Source organism: Orcinus orca, chromosome 10 (genome assembly GCF_937001465.1).
Source record: "Orcinus orca chromosome 10, mOrcOrc1.1, whole genome shotgun sequence".
NCBI classification, from domain to species: Eukaryota; Metazoa; Chordata; class Mammalia; order Artiodactyla; family Delphinidae; genus Orcinus; species Orcinus orca.
This window is the reverse complement of record NC_064568.1, coordinates 35,728,222-35,744,713: the sequence shown is the minus strand read 5'-3', so window position 1 is coordinate 35,744,713 and position 16,492 is coordinate 35,728,222. Positions and strand designations below refer to the sequence as shown.

Here is a 16,492-nt window from a genome sequence, read left to right as displayed (position 1 = left end):
AGATATCAGATGGAAAAAATTCCAAAGTCTGACAACACACTCCATGGTGAGGCAGGTAATTAAGCAGGTAAAGCATAACGACACAACCCCGGTGAAAGAACTTGCCAATATCTAGCAAAATTACATATGTATTTACCTTTTGATCCAGCAATCCCACTTCTAGGAATCTATCCCAAAGATATGCTGGCAAAAATACAAAAAGACATATGTACAAAGCTACTGATTGCGGTACTATATGTAATACCAAGACTGGAAACAACCCAAATGTCCATCAATAAGGAACAGGGTGAATAAAATACGGTATATACATCCAGTACTATACATCTGTAAAAAAGAATGAGAATGATTTCCATATACTGATGTGGAATAATCTTCAGTATACACTAAGTGAAACAGCAAAACACACAGCAGTTTTTATTGTAGCTCTAGTTTTTGTATAAGGTGAGAGAGAGATGAATATATATGTAAATGCTCACACATATCTTTTTACATTTTAAAACATGAAAAATAGAATAAAAAGTAATAAAACTTGTTGTATATATGGAGAAGAATAAAAAGGATGAATACTATCAGGCTGAAAGTGGGAATGTTGTTATATAATTTTGACTTTGTAACTATGTATATACTTTACACAATTCAGAAACATTTAAATTAAAAATTCTAAAAACTGAAAATGAACTTAAATATGCCTAACTGTTGGTGTCAAAACCGCAAAGAAAACAGGATCCCTTTAAGTCATTAATAAAATACAAAATTTTGACTACAAACCCAAGTGGAATATATCTAAAGGCAAAAACATAAAGAAATCTTAAACTACACACTATTATCCTACTGATAGTTGGAAGGTTGGTATTGTTATTGTGAAAAAATTATATGAATATTATAGGATAAAAACAAATAAGTGATGATACTAAAGACATTACAAAACAACACATTTCTAAAAGAAAAGAGACATGAATATAAAATCAAAGAAATAAAAACCCTGTAATTTTAAATTAAAATTGTAAATATCAGATGAAGCCATCTGATTTTCTTTTCTCTTCAAAAGACGTGTATTTCCTGGCTATCGCTATGGATAAGATCTAGAAGAAATGGCAATCTGCTATCAATGAGCACCCCAGCACCTGGATTGTAGACTGTAAATATCATATCCACTTAAAAAAAGAGAGCTCCTCAGAGAAATGGCAAATTGCAAGCTTGGGGCAGGAAATGTGCAAGAGGTACCTTGGAATCTTATTATACCAGAAAGCAAGGACTAGAACTATCAAAGATATATGACATCACATCCAAAGAACACAGGAACCAATCTGAAAGAACTCTCATTGGTCTAGAATGAGGCAATTTGATCATCAAATGAATGATGACAGCAATAGATTCAAATTCATATATAAAATATATATGTAATGTATATACGATATGAGTTAATAATAACACTTGAAAGAAAACAAATCAACTTCCTAAATAGCGGAGTGAGTACCTCAGTGAACCCACTCTTCCAGAAAAGCAGCAAAAATACTGGCTAAACAATGAAAATTGACCATTTCAAAGTTCTGAAATTAACTGAAGGCACAGAACAAACTGAAAAGCATCTATCAAGACAAGTTACAGAACCTCTGTTAGAATAGTGGGATTGTGGCTCTTTAAGTTGGAGCTATTCCCATCTTTCATTCCTCCCCAGCTCAAAACAAATTTTAGAACTGAAAATACAATAACCAAAAAACAAAACAAAACAAACTCCTCTACAGATAAGCTCTACAGCAGAATGAGGAGGACAGGGAAAGAAACACCAAAATTAAAGAGCAATAGAAAACACCCAATTTCAACAATGGAGAGAAAAAAAAATGAAAAGCGCCTCACAGAGCTATGCCACAATAGCAACAGACCTAACAAAAGTGTCTTCAGAGTCCCAAAAGAAGACAAAGAGAACAGAGCAGAAGAAGTCCTAGAAGAAATAATGGCTGAAAAGGTTCCAAATTTGTCAAAAGACATAAGCCTATACTTTTAAGAAGGTGAGAAAACTCCCAACAAGATAAACCCAAGGAAATCTGTGCACAGATACACAGAGTCAAACTGCTGAAAACTAGAGACAAAAAATCCTCAAAGCAGCAAGAGAAACAATACTTCTTTTAAGGGGAGTGGCGGGAGACAGAATTCCAATGACAGCAAATTTTCATCAGAAAGGGAGGCCAGAAGGCACAATATTTTTCAGGAGATGAAGAAAAGAACTTTCAACTCAGAATTCTATATTTAGCAAAAATATCCTTTAATAATAAGTGGCAAAATTAAGATATTCTCAGATGAAGGGAAACTAATGAATTCTGTCACCAAGAGACCTACCCTAATAAAATGGCTAAAGGAAGTTCTATAAACAGAAATGAAATGACAGAGAAGGAATCTTGGAAAATCAGGAAGGAATAAAGAACAATGAAAAGAGTAAAAATACTGGAAAACATACTACATTTTCCTTCTCCTCTTCAATTTTCTAAATTATATTTGACAGTTGAAGCAAAACTTTTAACAATATCTGATGTGGTTCTCAAAACATGTAGAAGAATATTTAAGACAAGTTTATTATAAATAAGAGTAGGAAAAGAGACATAAAAATAGGTAAAATTTTTACACTTCACTCAAATTAACAAAATGATAAAACCAGCAGAGTGTGGTAAGTTAAATATATATAATGTAATACCTAGAGCAACCACTAAAAAGCTATATAAAGAGATACACTCAAGAACACTGTATAGACAAAACAAAATGAAATTCTAAAAAAATGTTCAGGTAACCCCAGGAAGGCAGGAAAAGATAGGAACAAAAAAACAGAGAAAACAGGGCTTCCCTGGTGACGCAGTGGTTAAGAATCTGCCTGCTAATGCAAGGGAAGCAAGTTCAAGCCCTGGTCCGGGAAGATCCCACATGCCATGGAGCAACTAAGCCCGTGCGCCACAACTGCTGAGCCTGTGGTCTAGAGCTCGCAAGCCACAACTACTGAACCCGCAAGCCACAATTACTGAAGCCCGTGTGACTAGAGCCTGTGCTCCGCAACAACAGAAGCCACAGCAATGAGAAGCCCGTGCACTGCAACGAAGAGCAGCCCCCCGCTTGCAGCAACTAGAGAAAGCCTGTGCGCACCAACGTGCTAAAAGTAAATAAATAAATAAATAAATGTATTAAAAAAACAGAAAAAACAAACGGACAAAAATGGCAGACGGGGCTTCCCTGGTGGCGCAGCGGTTGAGAGTCCGCCTGCCGATGCGGGGGACACGGGTTCGTGCCCCGGTCCGGGAAGATCCCACATGCTGCGGAGCGGCTGTGCCCGTGAGCCATGGCCGCTGAGCCTGCGCGTCCGGAGCCTGTGCTCCGCAATGGGAGACGCCACAGCAATGAGAGGCCCGCGTACCGGGGAAAAAAAAAAAAAAAAAAAAAGGCAGACGTGAGCCCTAACATATCAATAATTACATTAAGTGTAAATGATCGACACCAATTACAAGACTGAAAAAAAAAATTTTAATGACTACATGCTGTTACAAGAGACTTACTCAAAATATAACAATTTACACAGGTTGAAAGTGAAAGGATGAGAGACTTCCCTGGTGGTGCAGCGGTTAAGAATCCGCCTGCCAATGCAGGGAACACGGGTTCGATCCCTGGGCCAGGAAGACCCCACATGCCGCGGAGCAACTAAGCCCGTGGGCCACAACTACTGAGCCTGCGCTCTAGAGCCCATGCACCACAACTACCGAGCCCACACACCGAAACTACTAAAGCCAGTCTGCGCCCTCTAGGGCCTGCATGTCGCAACTACCGAGCTGCGAGCTGCAACTACTGAAGCCCATGTGACTAGAGCCTGTGCTTCTCAACAACAGAAGTCACAGCAATGAGAAGCCCACGCACCGCAACAAAGAGTAGCCCCTGCTTGCCACAACTAGAGAAAGCCCGCGCGCAGCAACAAAGACCCAGTGCAGACAAAAATAAATAAAATTTAAAAAAAAAGAAAGTGAAAGGATGAAAAGGATATACCATGCAAACATTAATAAAAAGAAAGTAGGAATAGGTAAATCTGTAGAGACAGAAAGTAGACATGGTTGCCAGAGGGTAGATTAAGCAAGAAATGACTGCTAATGGTTTCTTCTGAGGAGTGATGAAAATGTTCTGGAATTAGGTAGTAGTGTTGGTCACACAGCTTTCTGAATATACTAAAAACTACTGAACTGTATACTCTCAAAGTGTAAATTTTATAGTATGTGAATTATATCTTTAAAAAATATTTCAATCAAGATGTTTTTAGGAAACCTCAATAGTTAAAAAAATTATTAATTAAAAAGCAAACAAACCATATGATTAATAAATGAGCCAAAAATACGAAGACATGGTACTGAAGGGGATACAGGGATAGCAAGTAAGCACCTGTTCAACATCATTTGCATTCAGCCAATAGGGGAAAGAAAATTAAGACCAGGATGAGCTATCATTACACATCTATCAGCATGACTTAAATAAAAATAGTGACAATACCAAATGGCTGTGAGGATGTGAAGAAATCAGATCTCATATACTGCTGCTAAGAATGCATAATGGTACAGCCACTCTGGAAAGTAGCTGTGCTCCTCGGCATTTATCCCAGAAAAATGAAATTTTATGTATATGATTGTTTATAGCATCTTTATTCATAAAAACCAAAAACTAGAAGCAACCAAAATGTACTGCAACAGATGAACGGTTAACCAAACTGCAGTATATCCACGGAATACTAGCAAGCAATAAAAGGGAACAGACTACTGATACATTCAAGAATTTGGATGGATCTCAGGGGCATTATTTTGAGTGAAAAAGTCCATCTCAAAAAGTCACATACTGTGTGGTTCTATTTAAGTAACATTCTGGAAATGACAAAATTACAGAGATGAAGAACCGATTAATGGTTACCTGGGGTTAGGGAATATTGGGGAAGAGGAGTAGGTGTAACTATGAAGGGGCAGTACAAAGGAGCTCTGTGTGGTGATGGAATAGTTCTGTATCTTGACTGAGGTGGTGCTTACAGGAATCTACACGTGATAAAATGACAGAACTACATACATTTTATACATAGCTTTTATACTGTACTATACTTAAATGAGATGTAACTTACAGTAGAAACTGAGTGAATGGTACATGAGAACTGTCAGTATTTTTGCAAGCTCCTATGAATTAATAATTACCTCAAAAGAAACTTTGTGTTTTTTTTTTAACGAAGTCTGCTCATAAAAGTTACTTACTTTTTCAACAAACATGCTGAGTACACGCCCACCCCCACCCCTCAGTGCCAGGTTCTCTGCCAGGTACAAAGAAAGACAACTCATGTCTTCAAAGAGCTTCCCATTTAGTGGTAGAAAGATAAGCCATACAACATAACACAGGTAAGTAATGGAATTCTGCACTCTGAAGAATGGATTTTGCTCAGCAAAACCAATACCTGCATCAATCTGCTGCTCCCCGTTCATTTCCACAGCACATGGGTGATCTCCTCCCCACACAGAGGACAGGCCTTATAGTTATGCTACAGTCTGAAGATTACTTGCAGTTCTCAAGCATCTGTTCAATGGGCATCCAAGGGTCCAAATGAAAGTGCTGCAAAATCAAAAAGAACACGTTAACAGGCTGCAGCCCAGTGTTTATTCAGTCATAAGACATGATACTCTGGTGGGTTGAAAGGGCAGATAAAACAAAAATACACTGGCAGAATAGATGGAACTAGAGAAAAAAAATTTGACACCTTTTCTAATTTTGAAGACTGTGTGTGTGTGTGTGTGTGTGTGTGTGTGTGTGTGTGTGTGTGTGTGGAGAGAGAGAGAGAGAAAGAGCTATCAAGACCTTGATATCTAAAAATCACAAAAAATCAACATATATATGAATCACTACCCCTTCAACTTAGATCATAATACTGAGCACCACTATCCACAAAAACTCTAATTCCTAATGAAATCCTGGGGGGAAAAGTTAGCTTTCAATGCCCTGTCTTAACCAGTAAATAAGATTCAGGATATGACATATTATTTTATCTAGTTTTCTATTTCATTTACCTAGAATATTATGCAGAACCAAAAAGTATCAACTATATTTGTCTACAATTACACTTATAAAGAGAGCTCAATCCCTCCAAAATAACCTCTGAAACCATTTATTCTTTTTTAAAAAGGCTTTATTGGGATATAATTCACATGCCAAAATCTCCCATTTTAAGTGTACAATTCAATAATTTTCAGTAAATTTACAGTTGTATAACCATCACTATAATCCAATTTTAGAATATTTCCATCACCCTGGAAAGAAACTTCATTCCCCATTTGCAGTTCTTCTCCATTCCATCCCTAGCCTCAGGCAACCACTAATCTGCTTTTGTCTCTAGAGATTTTGCCTCTTCTGGACATTTCACACAAATGAAATCATACAACATGTGGTCTTTTGTGGACTTCTTTCACTCAGCATGTTTTTGAGGCCCATCCATGCTGCAGCATGGATGAATCTATTTATTCTTGCTTTACATACATGTAGAACAATCTAAGATACTGCCTTTATATATGCCTAACAGATTAGAAAGAGTAAATGCAAGGGGGAAAAGGAGCTGCTGCAGGAAGGCGTGATGTGAACTAACCTCAAGGGCAACAATGCAGAAAACTATAAAGGTGGAATAGCAACTCAACAGCCACAGCTGCCTGGGTGATACCTACAAGAGCAAACAACTCTGAACCTCTCAAAAAGATTCTGATTCTGTATTAGATCCCCAGTAAAAGATTATCATAAAAATCTTTTAAACACTAAGAAAAAATTAGTTTAAATTTTAACATACTCTTTGAAAAGGTACAAGCTACCTCAAGTACAACAGTGTGAGCTGGGTGATAGGGATACCCAGATTCTAGTCCCAGCTCTACCCGTAACTAAATATGCAATCTTATACAGACTATATTATGTCCTTTTTTTTTTTTTTTTTTTTTTTTTTTGCGGTACGCAGGCCTCTTACTGTTGTGGTCTCTCCCGTTGCGGAGCACAGGCTCCAGACGTGCAGGCTCAGTGGCCACGGCTCACGGGCCTAGCCGCTCCACGGCATGTGGGATCTTCCCGGACCGGGGCAAGAACCCGTGTCCCCTGCATTGGCAGGCAGATTCTCAACCACTGCGCCACCAGGGAAGCCCTATTATGTCCATTTTTAAAATCTGTAAAATGAGTGTAACATTTTCAGATTTTAAAACTAAATTTCATATTGAGCATAGAGAAAATCTTAATAACAGTTAAAATTATGGATATCCCATTTGAGGTAACTGCCAGTTATCCAAAATCTTTTCATATAACAACATAAGCACTGAAACTCACACTTTCGCAGATAGGAACAACTGAATAGAAACCTGGTAGTGAGATTTAAAGCCTCTAAATAAGCTTTCTTCTCTCAGTTTACTTTCCTACCCCAAGCCCAAAACATTCAAACTGTACCATTCCACCTGCCAATTCATTCACTCCCCATATTTATTAAACACTAGCTCATTACCATCCACTATTCTAGGAAATAAGGGTAAAGCAATCAAGAGAGACTTGGTTCCCGCATTCATGATGCTTATTTTCAACTGGTGTAAGACAATTTAAGCCAACAATTTAAAACAATTATTTAAAGTGCTATGAAGGAAAAGCAGCAGTAGGTGCTAAGATAGAACATAATGGCAGACCTAACCTAAACTAAGAGGTCACTGACAGCGTCCCTGGGGCGGGGAAAGGTATTTAAGCTGACACTAAAGGGGAAACAGCAGTTAGACAAAAAGGGCAGAAAGGAAAGAATAGTCCAGGAATAGGGAGCAGCACATACAAAAGCTCTAAGGTGGGGAGGAACTGAGAGCAAGCCAGTGTGGCTGGAGCATGGGAACCAACCGGGTAAGTGGCACACAATGAAACTGGACAGGAAGAGTAGGAATACCGCAGTTGATACAAACTGGGGATTTACCATAAGCTGGGTACTGTCCAAAGCACTTAAACATATTAATCCATTTAATACTCTCAACAACTGGACAAGGTGACATCACTATCATGAGGAAACAGGCACAAAACAGGTACTACCTGCCAGTGTCCCACAGCTAGTTAAGTAGGAAAACCAGGTCTCAAACCTAGCAAAACGTCCACATTATATGTCCTCAAACGCTGTATTATAGTGCCTCTCAATGGGAAGCAACCGAGGGTTTTCTTAAGCAGAGAAAGGATCAAATCTGTGTTTTTAAAAACATCACTCTGGGAAAAAAAAAAAATTACTCTGGACCCAATCAGAGAAACCATAAAGGAGTGACAAAAAACCATAAAAGTATAAAATTTCTACATGGCAAAAGACACCGTAAATAAAAGTCAAAGATAACAGCGTAGGTCTTAAAAGTTCTCATCACACACAAAAAATTTTTTCTAACTATGTATGGTGACAGATGTTAACTAGATTTATTGCAGTAATCTTCACAATGTATACAGATATCAAATCATTATGCTGTATGCCTTAAACTAATATAATGTTATATGTCAATTTTACTTCAATAAAAATAAATAAATAAGACAGTTGAGATGGGTGAAAATATTAACAACATGTAAGATAATGGATTAATTTCCAAATACAAGCTCCCATAATTCAACAAGAAAAAAAGAAAAGAAAAATCGGTAAAATATGTAATTAATCCATACTAAAAATGAGAGTTAATACTTACAAAAATATGCTCAATCTCATTAGTAGTGCAATAAGGAGACTTTTTAATCAAATACTATTTTTTTCACCTTTCCAACTGGTAAAATTTTTAAAACTGAAAATCTCCGGAGTTGGCAAAGAAGACAGACAAAGGGAGAGAGTATATATTGGTACTACCTTTTTGGAGAGGAATTTAATGATAAATAATTTAACATATAAAGATTTAAAAGACAAACTCTTTGAGCAATAATTCTACTGTTAAGAACCTTTCACACAACACAATATGTGGAATCTAAAAAAGTGATACAAATGAACTTATTTACAAAACAGAAGCAGACTCACAGACATAGAAAACAAACTTATGGTTACCAAAGGGTAATGGCAGGGGAGGGATAAATTAGGAGTTTAGGAATAACAGATACACACTATATATAAAATAGATAAACAGCAAGGACCTACTGTAGAGCACAGGGAACTATATTCAATATCTTGTAATAATCTATAATGGAAAAAAATCTGAAAAAGAATAGATATATATATATGTATGTATAACTTAATCACCTTGCTTTACACGTGAAACTAACACAACATTGTAAATCAACTATACTTCAATAAAAAATAAATTTAAAAAAAGCACTCTTGAACAACAACAAAAGAACCTTTCACACAACACAAATGTGTGGAAGGCTACATAGCCAATGATGTTTGCTGCTGTATTATCTGTAACAGTGAGAAACCAGAAACAGCCTATATGTCCATCAAATGTGAATGAGATGGCTACAGACATTATGATACACCTACACTAGGAAATAATTTGTAGTCATTAGAAGAATTCAAGTAGATCCATAAAAGCATATGGGAATGTCATCTATATTCTCAATGAAAAAAGCAAGTGAAGGACAATTATTATTTATATTAACTTTTCAAAATCCTGTGTCCATTGTTTACTTGGCTATGTGACTTTCAACAATCACCTTATTGGTGCCAATGACATCACTAATAAAATGGAGTGTAACAGTACTGTACCTACCTCACCGGACTGACAGGATAAGTAGGATAAACAATGAAGTGCACGTAGCATAGAGCTACATAGTAAATGCTGAGTTAATGTTAACTGTTATGCAATATTGACAGATTCAAGTTCCTATGGCACTAACTTAGGGTCATTTCTACATATAGTCTTGAAACTTCATCATGGGTCTGATGTAACAAAATTATCTGTTGGTTTACTAGGTTGTGAAGATGTCATCCACTGCTTACACTCATAAACTCTTGAAATACGTCAGCATATTTTGTGCAGCGAGCCACATAGTGCAATAATAATAATAATTATTATTAATAAATCTTCAAAGCCAAAAAGACATGAGTTGGGGGAAATGCAAGTCTTATGTAGCTAAAACTAAGAATGTAACTTTTAAAAAATTAAGTTATAATTAACACACATTATTACATAAGTTTCAGGTGTAGTGATTCAGTATTTTTTAAATTTTTCTTTCTTTCTTTCTTTCTTTATTTATTTTTGGCTGCACTGGATCTTCGTTGCTGCGCGCGGGCTTCCTCTAGTTGCAGTGAGTGGGGGCTACTCTTCGTTGCGGTGCGCGAGCTTCTCATTGCAATGGCTTCACTTGTTGCGGAGCACGGGCTCTAGGCACATGGGCTTCAGTAGTTGTGGCTCACAGGCTCTAGAGCGCAGGCTCAGTAGTTGTGGCGCATGGGCTTAGTTGCTCCGCGGTACGTGGAATCTTCCCGGACCAGGGCTCGAACCTGTCTCTCCTGCATTGGTAGGTGGATTATTAACCACTGCGCCACCAGGGAAGCCCCCAGTATTTTTATACATCACTGCAAGGAGACCATTTACCATCTGTCAACATACAAAGTTGTTAAAAAGGGCTGTGACATTTTTTTGATCTTACAGCATCACTTAGATTTTAATAAATAATCAGTTCATTGTCTTAATAGTATCATGAGAAATAAACTGATGAAGCCTTTTGCTGTAGAACATCTGTCAGATCTTTCTCTTTATTGCTAGTCTGCTCTCTTTTTATGCAGTGAGGAAAAAAACAATAAAATATCAAGGAGCTTAAAATATAAAAATTTAATTCACTTTTCATTTATTTCCTATTCATGTTAAACTGTTTTACTGTCTTTATTTATCACTGATTTTGGTATTATAATTCCTCTTGTGGTGACCAGAATACATCAGAATTATTTATTTAAATAAGTTCTCATGAACTAACTAATCTGGACCTTGTTCATCTTATTTAAGAATCTTTCAGTGAACTAAACAGCAGCCTAGATATTTACAGGAGGTTCTAATAAAAGAGACTAAAGCCAGTATTCTAAAATAGGAAACACTTCTAAGAAACAAAAATAACAATTTAAAAAAGCAAAGCTAATTGTACAAAACCAGCTTTGATGTCAAACACACACACACACACACACAGGCACACAAAGAAAACAGAAACAAAACCCAGGTAGAATAAAACTGAACTGAATTCGCTACTTCATTTTTAGTGATATATCAATATAAAATAAAACCACCATGGAATACTTATACTTTAATAGATTTTTAAAAAGATCTAAAAGTCATCTGAACAACAAACAGCTACATGATGCTTCCCCTCCCATGCTATTTCAGTTTACCCATGCAGTCCACACTCTCAGCTTATACTACTCAGCTGAACGTTAATGCTCTTGATTTTCAAGGCTAAGATTAAACACTGAGTAAGAGTATTTATAATGTAGAAAAGTTACAATAATGCAAGAGAGATTTCTGTAGCATGAGTCCTCAGCCAAATGATTTAACATGTTGGATATAATTTTTAAAGCACTTAGGAAGAAGGACAGAAACTCAGTGTGACTATAAAGATATGACCTAGTATGTATGGTGGTTGCAAGAAAATGCTTTAATTCAGTAAATATTTACCAGACAGTTAAAACGAAAATTCCCACTAACTAACATGCTTGAATTTGCACTCCTCTCCCTCAACCGAACAAATGGAAGGTCAGTAATAATTTCAAGTATGTTGTAAATATGGTAAGTGCAAACAATTCAGCAAATCAGATGCTCCATTTTGGGCAGATTTGCAAAGCTAACCCTGCCCTTGACGGTAAATGCTAGTGGTAGAGTCACTGTATTTTTTGTTCCCCAACAGGTGTTGATTTCAGTTGGCCTTTCACTCTCCACAAGGGTTAATCATCACTCCCTGACCTTGTGCACATCTTATTTGACAGGCTATCTAAATTAAATCTTATGCTTCCATCTGTCAAATGTCAATGTAACTTGATTATCATGGGTAGAAATTTTCTATTGTTTCATTAAGTTGTTTGTTGTTATTGTTTTTAACCCACTGCTACATGTTTAACTAGGGAGATAAAAAATAAGTCTGTTAAGTTGACACATCTTAGCCACTCAAATCATCTAAGTTAAATCTGACCCTAACTTAACTTTTTCATGATTATGTAAATGCAACACAGGGCACATCTATCTCAGCTTTACAAATCAGTACTTATTAATTTACAAAACCAGTAAAAGCTTTAAATAAAACCCACAACTCAAGAATACCCTAATTTTTTAAAAAGGTGCTCAACATCACATCATCAGGGAAATGGAAATCAAAACCACAGTGAGATACCATCTCACACCTGTCAGAATGGCTATTATCAGAAAGACAAGAAATAACAAGTGTTGGCAAGGATGTGGAGGAAATCCCTGTGCACCACTGGTGGGAATATAAATTGGTGTAGGCACTGTGTGAAAACACTATGTAGATTCTTCAAAAAATTAAAAATAGAACTACCATATGATCCAGCAGTTCCACTTCTGCGTATGTGAAATGAAAGGAAATGAAAACACTAGCTCAAAAAGATACCTACACCCCCATGTTCATTGCAGCATTATTTACAATAGCCAAGACATGGAAGCAACCTAACTGTCCATGGATGGATGGATAAAGAAGATGCTGTGTACACATATATACATACACAATCGAATCATTTTGCTATATATATATATATATATATATATATATATATATATATATATATATCTATCTCAAATCACAGTGTTGTACAACTTGGACTAATACAATGTTATATGTCAATTATATCTCAATCTTTTAAAAAGCCAAATTATGAGGCAATATTTTAAAAGGGTTATTTTGGACTAACAATGAGAAATTTTTAAGTAAAATATGGTACAAGCATACATTGTATTACTACATGGCCAATAAAACTGTGTTAGAGAAATGTTTTCCTTCCCAATCAAAATCCCAATAGGATATTTTATTCACCTTGATGAGCTAATTTTTAAATGCATCTAAAAGAGAAAATGTACAATCTAGCTACATATTTGTAAAAGATGATATATGATGAAGCTAGTTCCTTCTATCAAAATATTAAAATAGTGTAGTATTAGTGCAAGAAAAGACAAATACACCCATAAAATACAATGAGATTGAGAAATAGATGCATTTATATGAGAGTACAGTTTGTGATACAATGGCATCCCATATCAATTGTGAAAGGATGAACAAACTAATAATAAAGAATTGGCTATCCATTTTGGGAGGAAAAAAATTAGATCCTTACTTCATGCTGCAACATAAATAAATCCCAGGTGAATTAAAAGAGCAAAACATGAAAATTAAGACTCCAAACAAATTAAAAGAAAAACACAAGAGAATATGGTTATAACCTTGGTATAGTATAGACTTCCTTAAGCAAGGAAGCTATAAAATGGATACATTTGACTACATAAACATTTAAAACTTCTGATTAGCAAAAAGACACCATAAACAACTTTCAAAGCCAAGTTAATAGACTAGAAAAAAATACTGCCAGCATATATCAATATAATAGACAAAGAATTAACAGCCATAATTACAGAAAGCACCTATAAATCAATGAAAAATGACCAAACCTTATAGGGGCAAAACAGTCAGATATAAACAGGAATTTTACAGAAGAAATGCAAATGACTTAAAAGCATATGAAAATATGTTTAACATCAACAGCTAAAACAAGTTATTTTTCACTCACAGATTGGCAAAAATAAAAGATTAATAACACCCAATATGGGTAAAGATATGGAGATATGAATGCTGCTATCACCGGTTGAAGAGCACAAATGGATGCGACCCTTTTAGAAAGAAATTTTATTTCATCAAAAATTTTAACCTGTATTCTCTACAACCGAGCAATTCAATTTCTAATATCTATTTCAGAAAACTATCCAAAAAATAAATAAGCAGCATAACGATTTCAAAGAAAGAGATTAAATTGTTCTCACTTCCAGGGCATACACAGAGAAGACACTCCCACACGTACAAAGTGCAAAAGCCTAAATGTATGCTTGAGCAATGTCTGTGGCTAGGGAAAAACTGGAAACCTCAATATCAATCAGTAAATTAGGGCACATTCGTTAAGATGAGAGTTAAAAAGAATGAGATAGTTTAATGGGTACAGAGTTTATGCTGGGAGTGATGAAAAGGTTTTGGGTATAGACAGTAGTTTGTGTGTGTGTGCATGCTTATAAAACATACTCAAACATACACAAAACTACATATTTCTATAGTATATACATTTCTTTATATATCTACAGATACTTTTAAATGATCTGGAAGAATGCATCCAAATCACTACCAGTGGTTACTTCTAGGAGAGTGAGATTCAGGAATAGGGTAAAAGGGAATTTGTGCTTTATCTGCTTTGAATAAACATTTTATGATAAGAATGTAGTCATATGTGTACTTCTATGACTTAAATTTTTATTTTAAGAAAAAAATGCATTTACTGACATGGAAAGTTATTTATTCATTCTTTCAACAAATATTTACCAGAAACCTACTCTGAAATGGAAAGTTATTTATTCATTCTTTCAACAAATATTTACCAGAAACCTACTCTGTGTTAATAAGCCCTATCAAAATATTAGGGATGTTATCAGTGAAGAATACTGGCCAAAATCCCTGCCCTCATGAAGCTTATGTTTTAGTGGGAAGGAGAAAAAGTACTTTTCGAAATATGGTAAGTGATAGAGCTGGGCAGGGGAGACGCATAGGCTGAAAGTTGAATGCGGAGGTTGCGGGGGGGGGGGGGGGGGGGGGGGGGGGGCGGGGACCGGGACGAGGAAGGCGGGGGAGCGTCACTGAAAAGGTAACATTTGGACAAAGACTTGAAGGACAAACAGAAGGAAAAAGCCTGCCAGCCATAGGGAAAACCCAGAACAAAGGCCCTAGAATGAGGACATGTGAGGTGTGTTCTAAGACTTAGCAAGGAAGCCAGGGTAGTACAGGCTACATAAATAAGCAAGCGAGAGGAGAGGCAAGACAGCTGCCAACCTCCCACTGTTTGCCACACTCCCAGTCTCCTTTGTGACTGTCTCCCACCTACAGTCCTTAGGGAACTATGATATTTACCAGGACCCTGCTCCTCTGGGGGTGATAAAACATAAAGGCAAGGCTGGTGGGAATGTACAATGGTGCAATCCCCTTAGAAAACAGTCTGGCAGTTCCTGAAAATGTTAAACATAGATTTACCATGTGACCTAGCAATTTCACTTCTTGGTGTATACCCAAGATGACTGAAAACATATGTCTACACCAAAACTTGTACATGAATGTACACAGCAGCATTATTTGTAACGTCAAAAGGTAGAAACAACCCAAATGTCCACCCACCCATTAATGGATAAATAAAATATGGGGGACTTCCCTGGTGGCACAATGGTTAAGAATCCACTTGCCAATGCAGGGGACATGGGTTCAATTCCTGGTCCAGGAAGATCCCAAATGCCATGGAGCAACTGAGCCCGCGTGCCACAACTACTTAAGCTCGCACGCCTAGAGCCCGTGCTCCGCAACAAGAGAAGCCACCATGATGAGAAGCCCGCGCACCACAACCAAGAGTAGCCCCCACTCACCCCAACTGGAGAAAGCCCATGCGCAGCAACAAAGACCCAACACAGCCAAAAATTAAAAAATAAAAGAAAAATAAAATATGGGATATCTAACACAACGGAATATTATTTGGCCATAAAAAGGAACAAAGTACTGATACATGGTACAACATAGATAACCTTGAAAATACTGTGCCAAGTGAAAGAGGTCAAACACAAAAGGCCACATATTATATGCTTCCATTTATATGAAATGTACTGAAGAAGCAAATCCACAGAGACAGAAGGCAGATTAGTGTGGTTGCCCAGGCTGAGGGAGAGGCCAATGGGGAGTGACTAACATGTACAGGGTTTCTTGCAGGGGTGTTGAAACATTGTAAAATTAGGTGGTTGTGATAGCTGTACCACTCTGAATAAAAACCACTGAACTGTACACTTTAAATAAGTGAACTTTATGGTATGTAAGGATATCTTGATAAAGCTGTAAAAAAAAAAGGTAAAAAAATAAAAGCTGTAAAAAAAATATTAAGGACACAACTGTGCTTTTAAAATAACATTCCCATTTTCAAATACAGAAGCCAATAACAAAAAGAGACAAGGAGTCTGGGTCACCATTAGGATATGCAACAGAACAAGGAAAGATAATTTAGCTGTCACTGTTGTGTATTAGTTAAGTCAATGCTTTAAAAGATAAATTCCAAATTTCTGTTGTTTAATCCAACAGATATTTATTTCTCACACACATAAAGTCCAAACAGATGTTTCTAATGAGTGGGGCAACTCCCCTCCACGTGGTAATTCATGGAGTCAAGTGCCTTCTACCTCACACCTCCTCCATCTTCAACAAAGGGTTCTCAAATCTTCGAGTATAGGGGGATCACTCACGGGAGGTTCTCCTGGGCCAGGCCTGCAAG

General features: G+C 36.7%; 1 protein-coding gene across 8 annotated transcripts in view; it reads right to left on the bottom strand.

The window, feature by feature from the left end:
• SFMBT1 (Scm like with four mbt domains 1) overlaps nt 1-16,492 on the bottom strand; it is a 132,832-nt gene that overhangs the window by 56,038 nt on the left and 60,302 nt on the right. For all 8 annotated transcript variants that reach the window (XR_007479562.1, XM_049715589.1, XM_049715587.1 and 5 more), the window contains one exon: nt 5,450-5,604. Coding sequence is in view for 7 of the 8 variants with exons in the window: in XM_049715589.1 (XP_049571546.1) it covers nt 5,450-5,477 (28 nt within the window). In the remaining variant the exon portion in view is untranslated. The remainder of the gene's footprint in view (nt 1-5,449; nt 5,605-16,492) is intronic.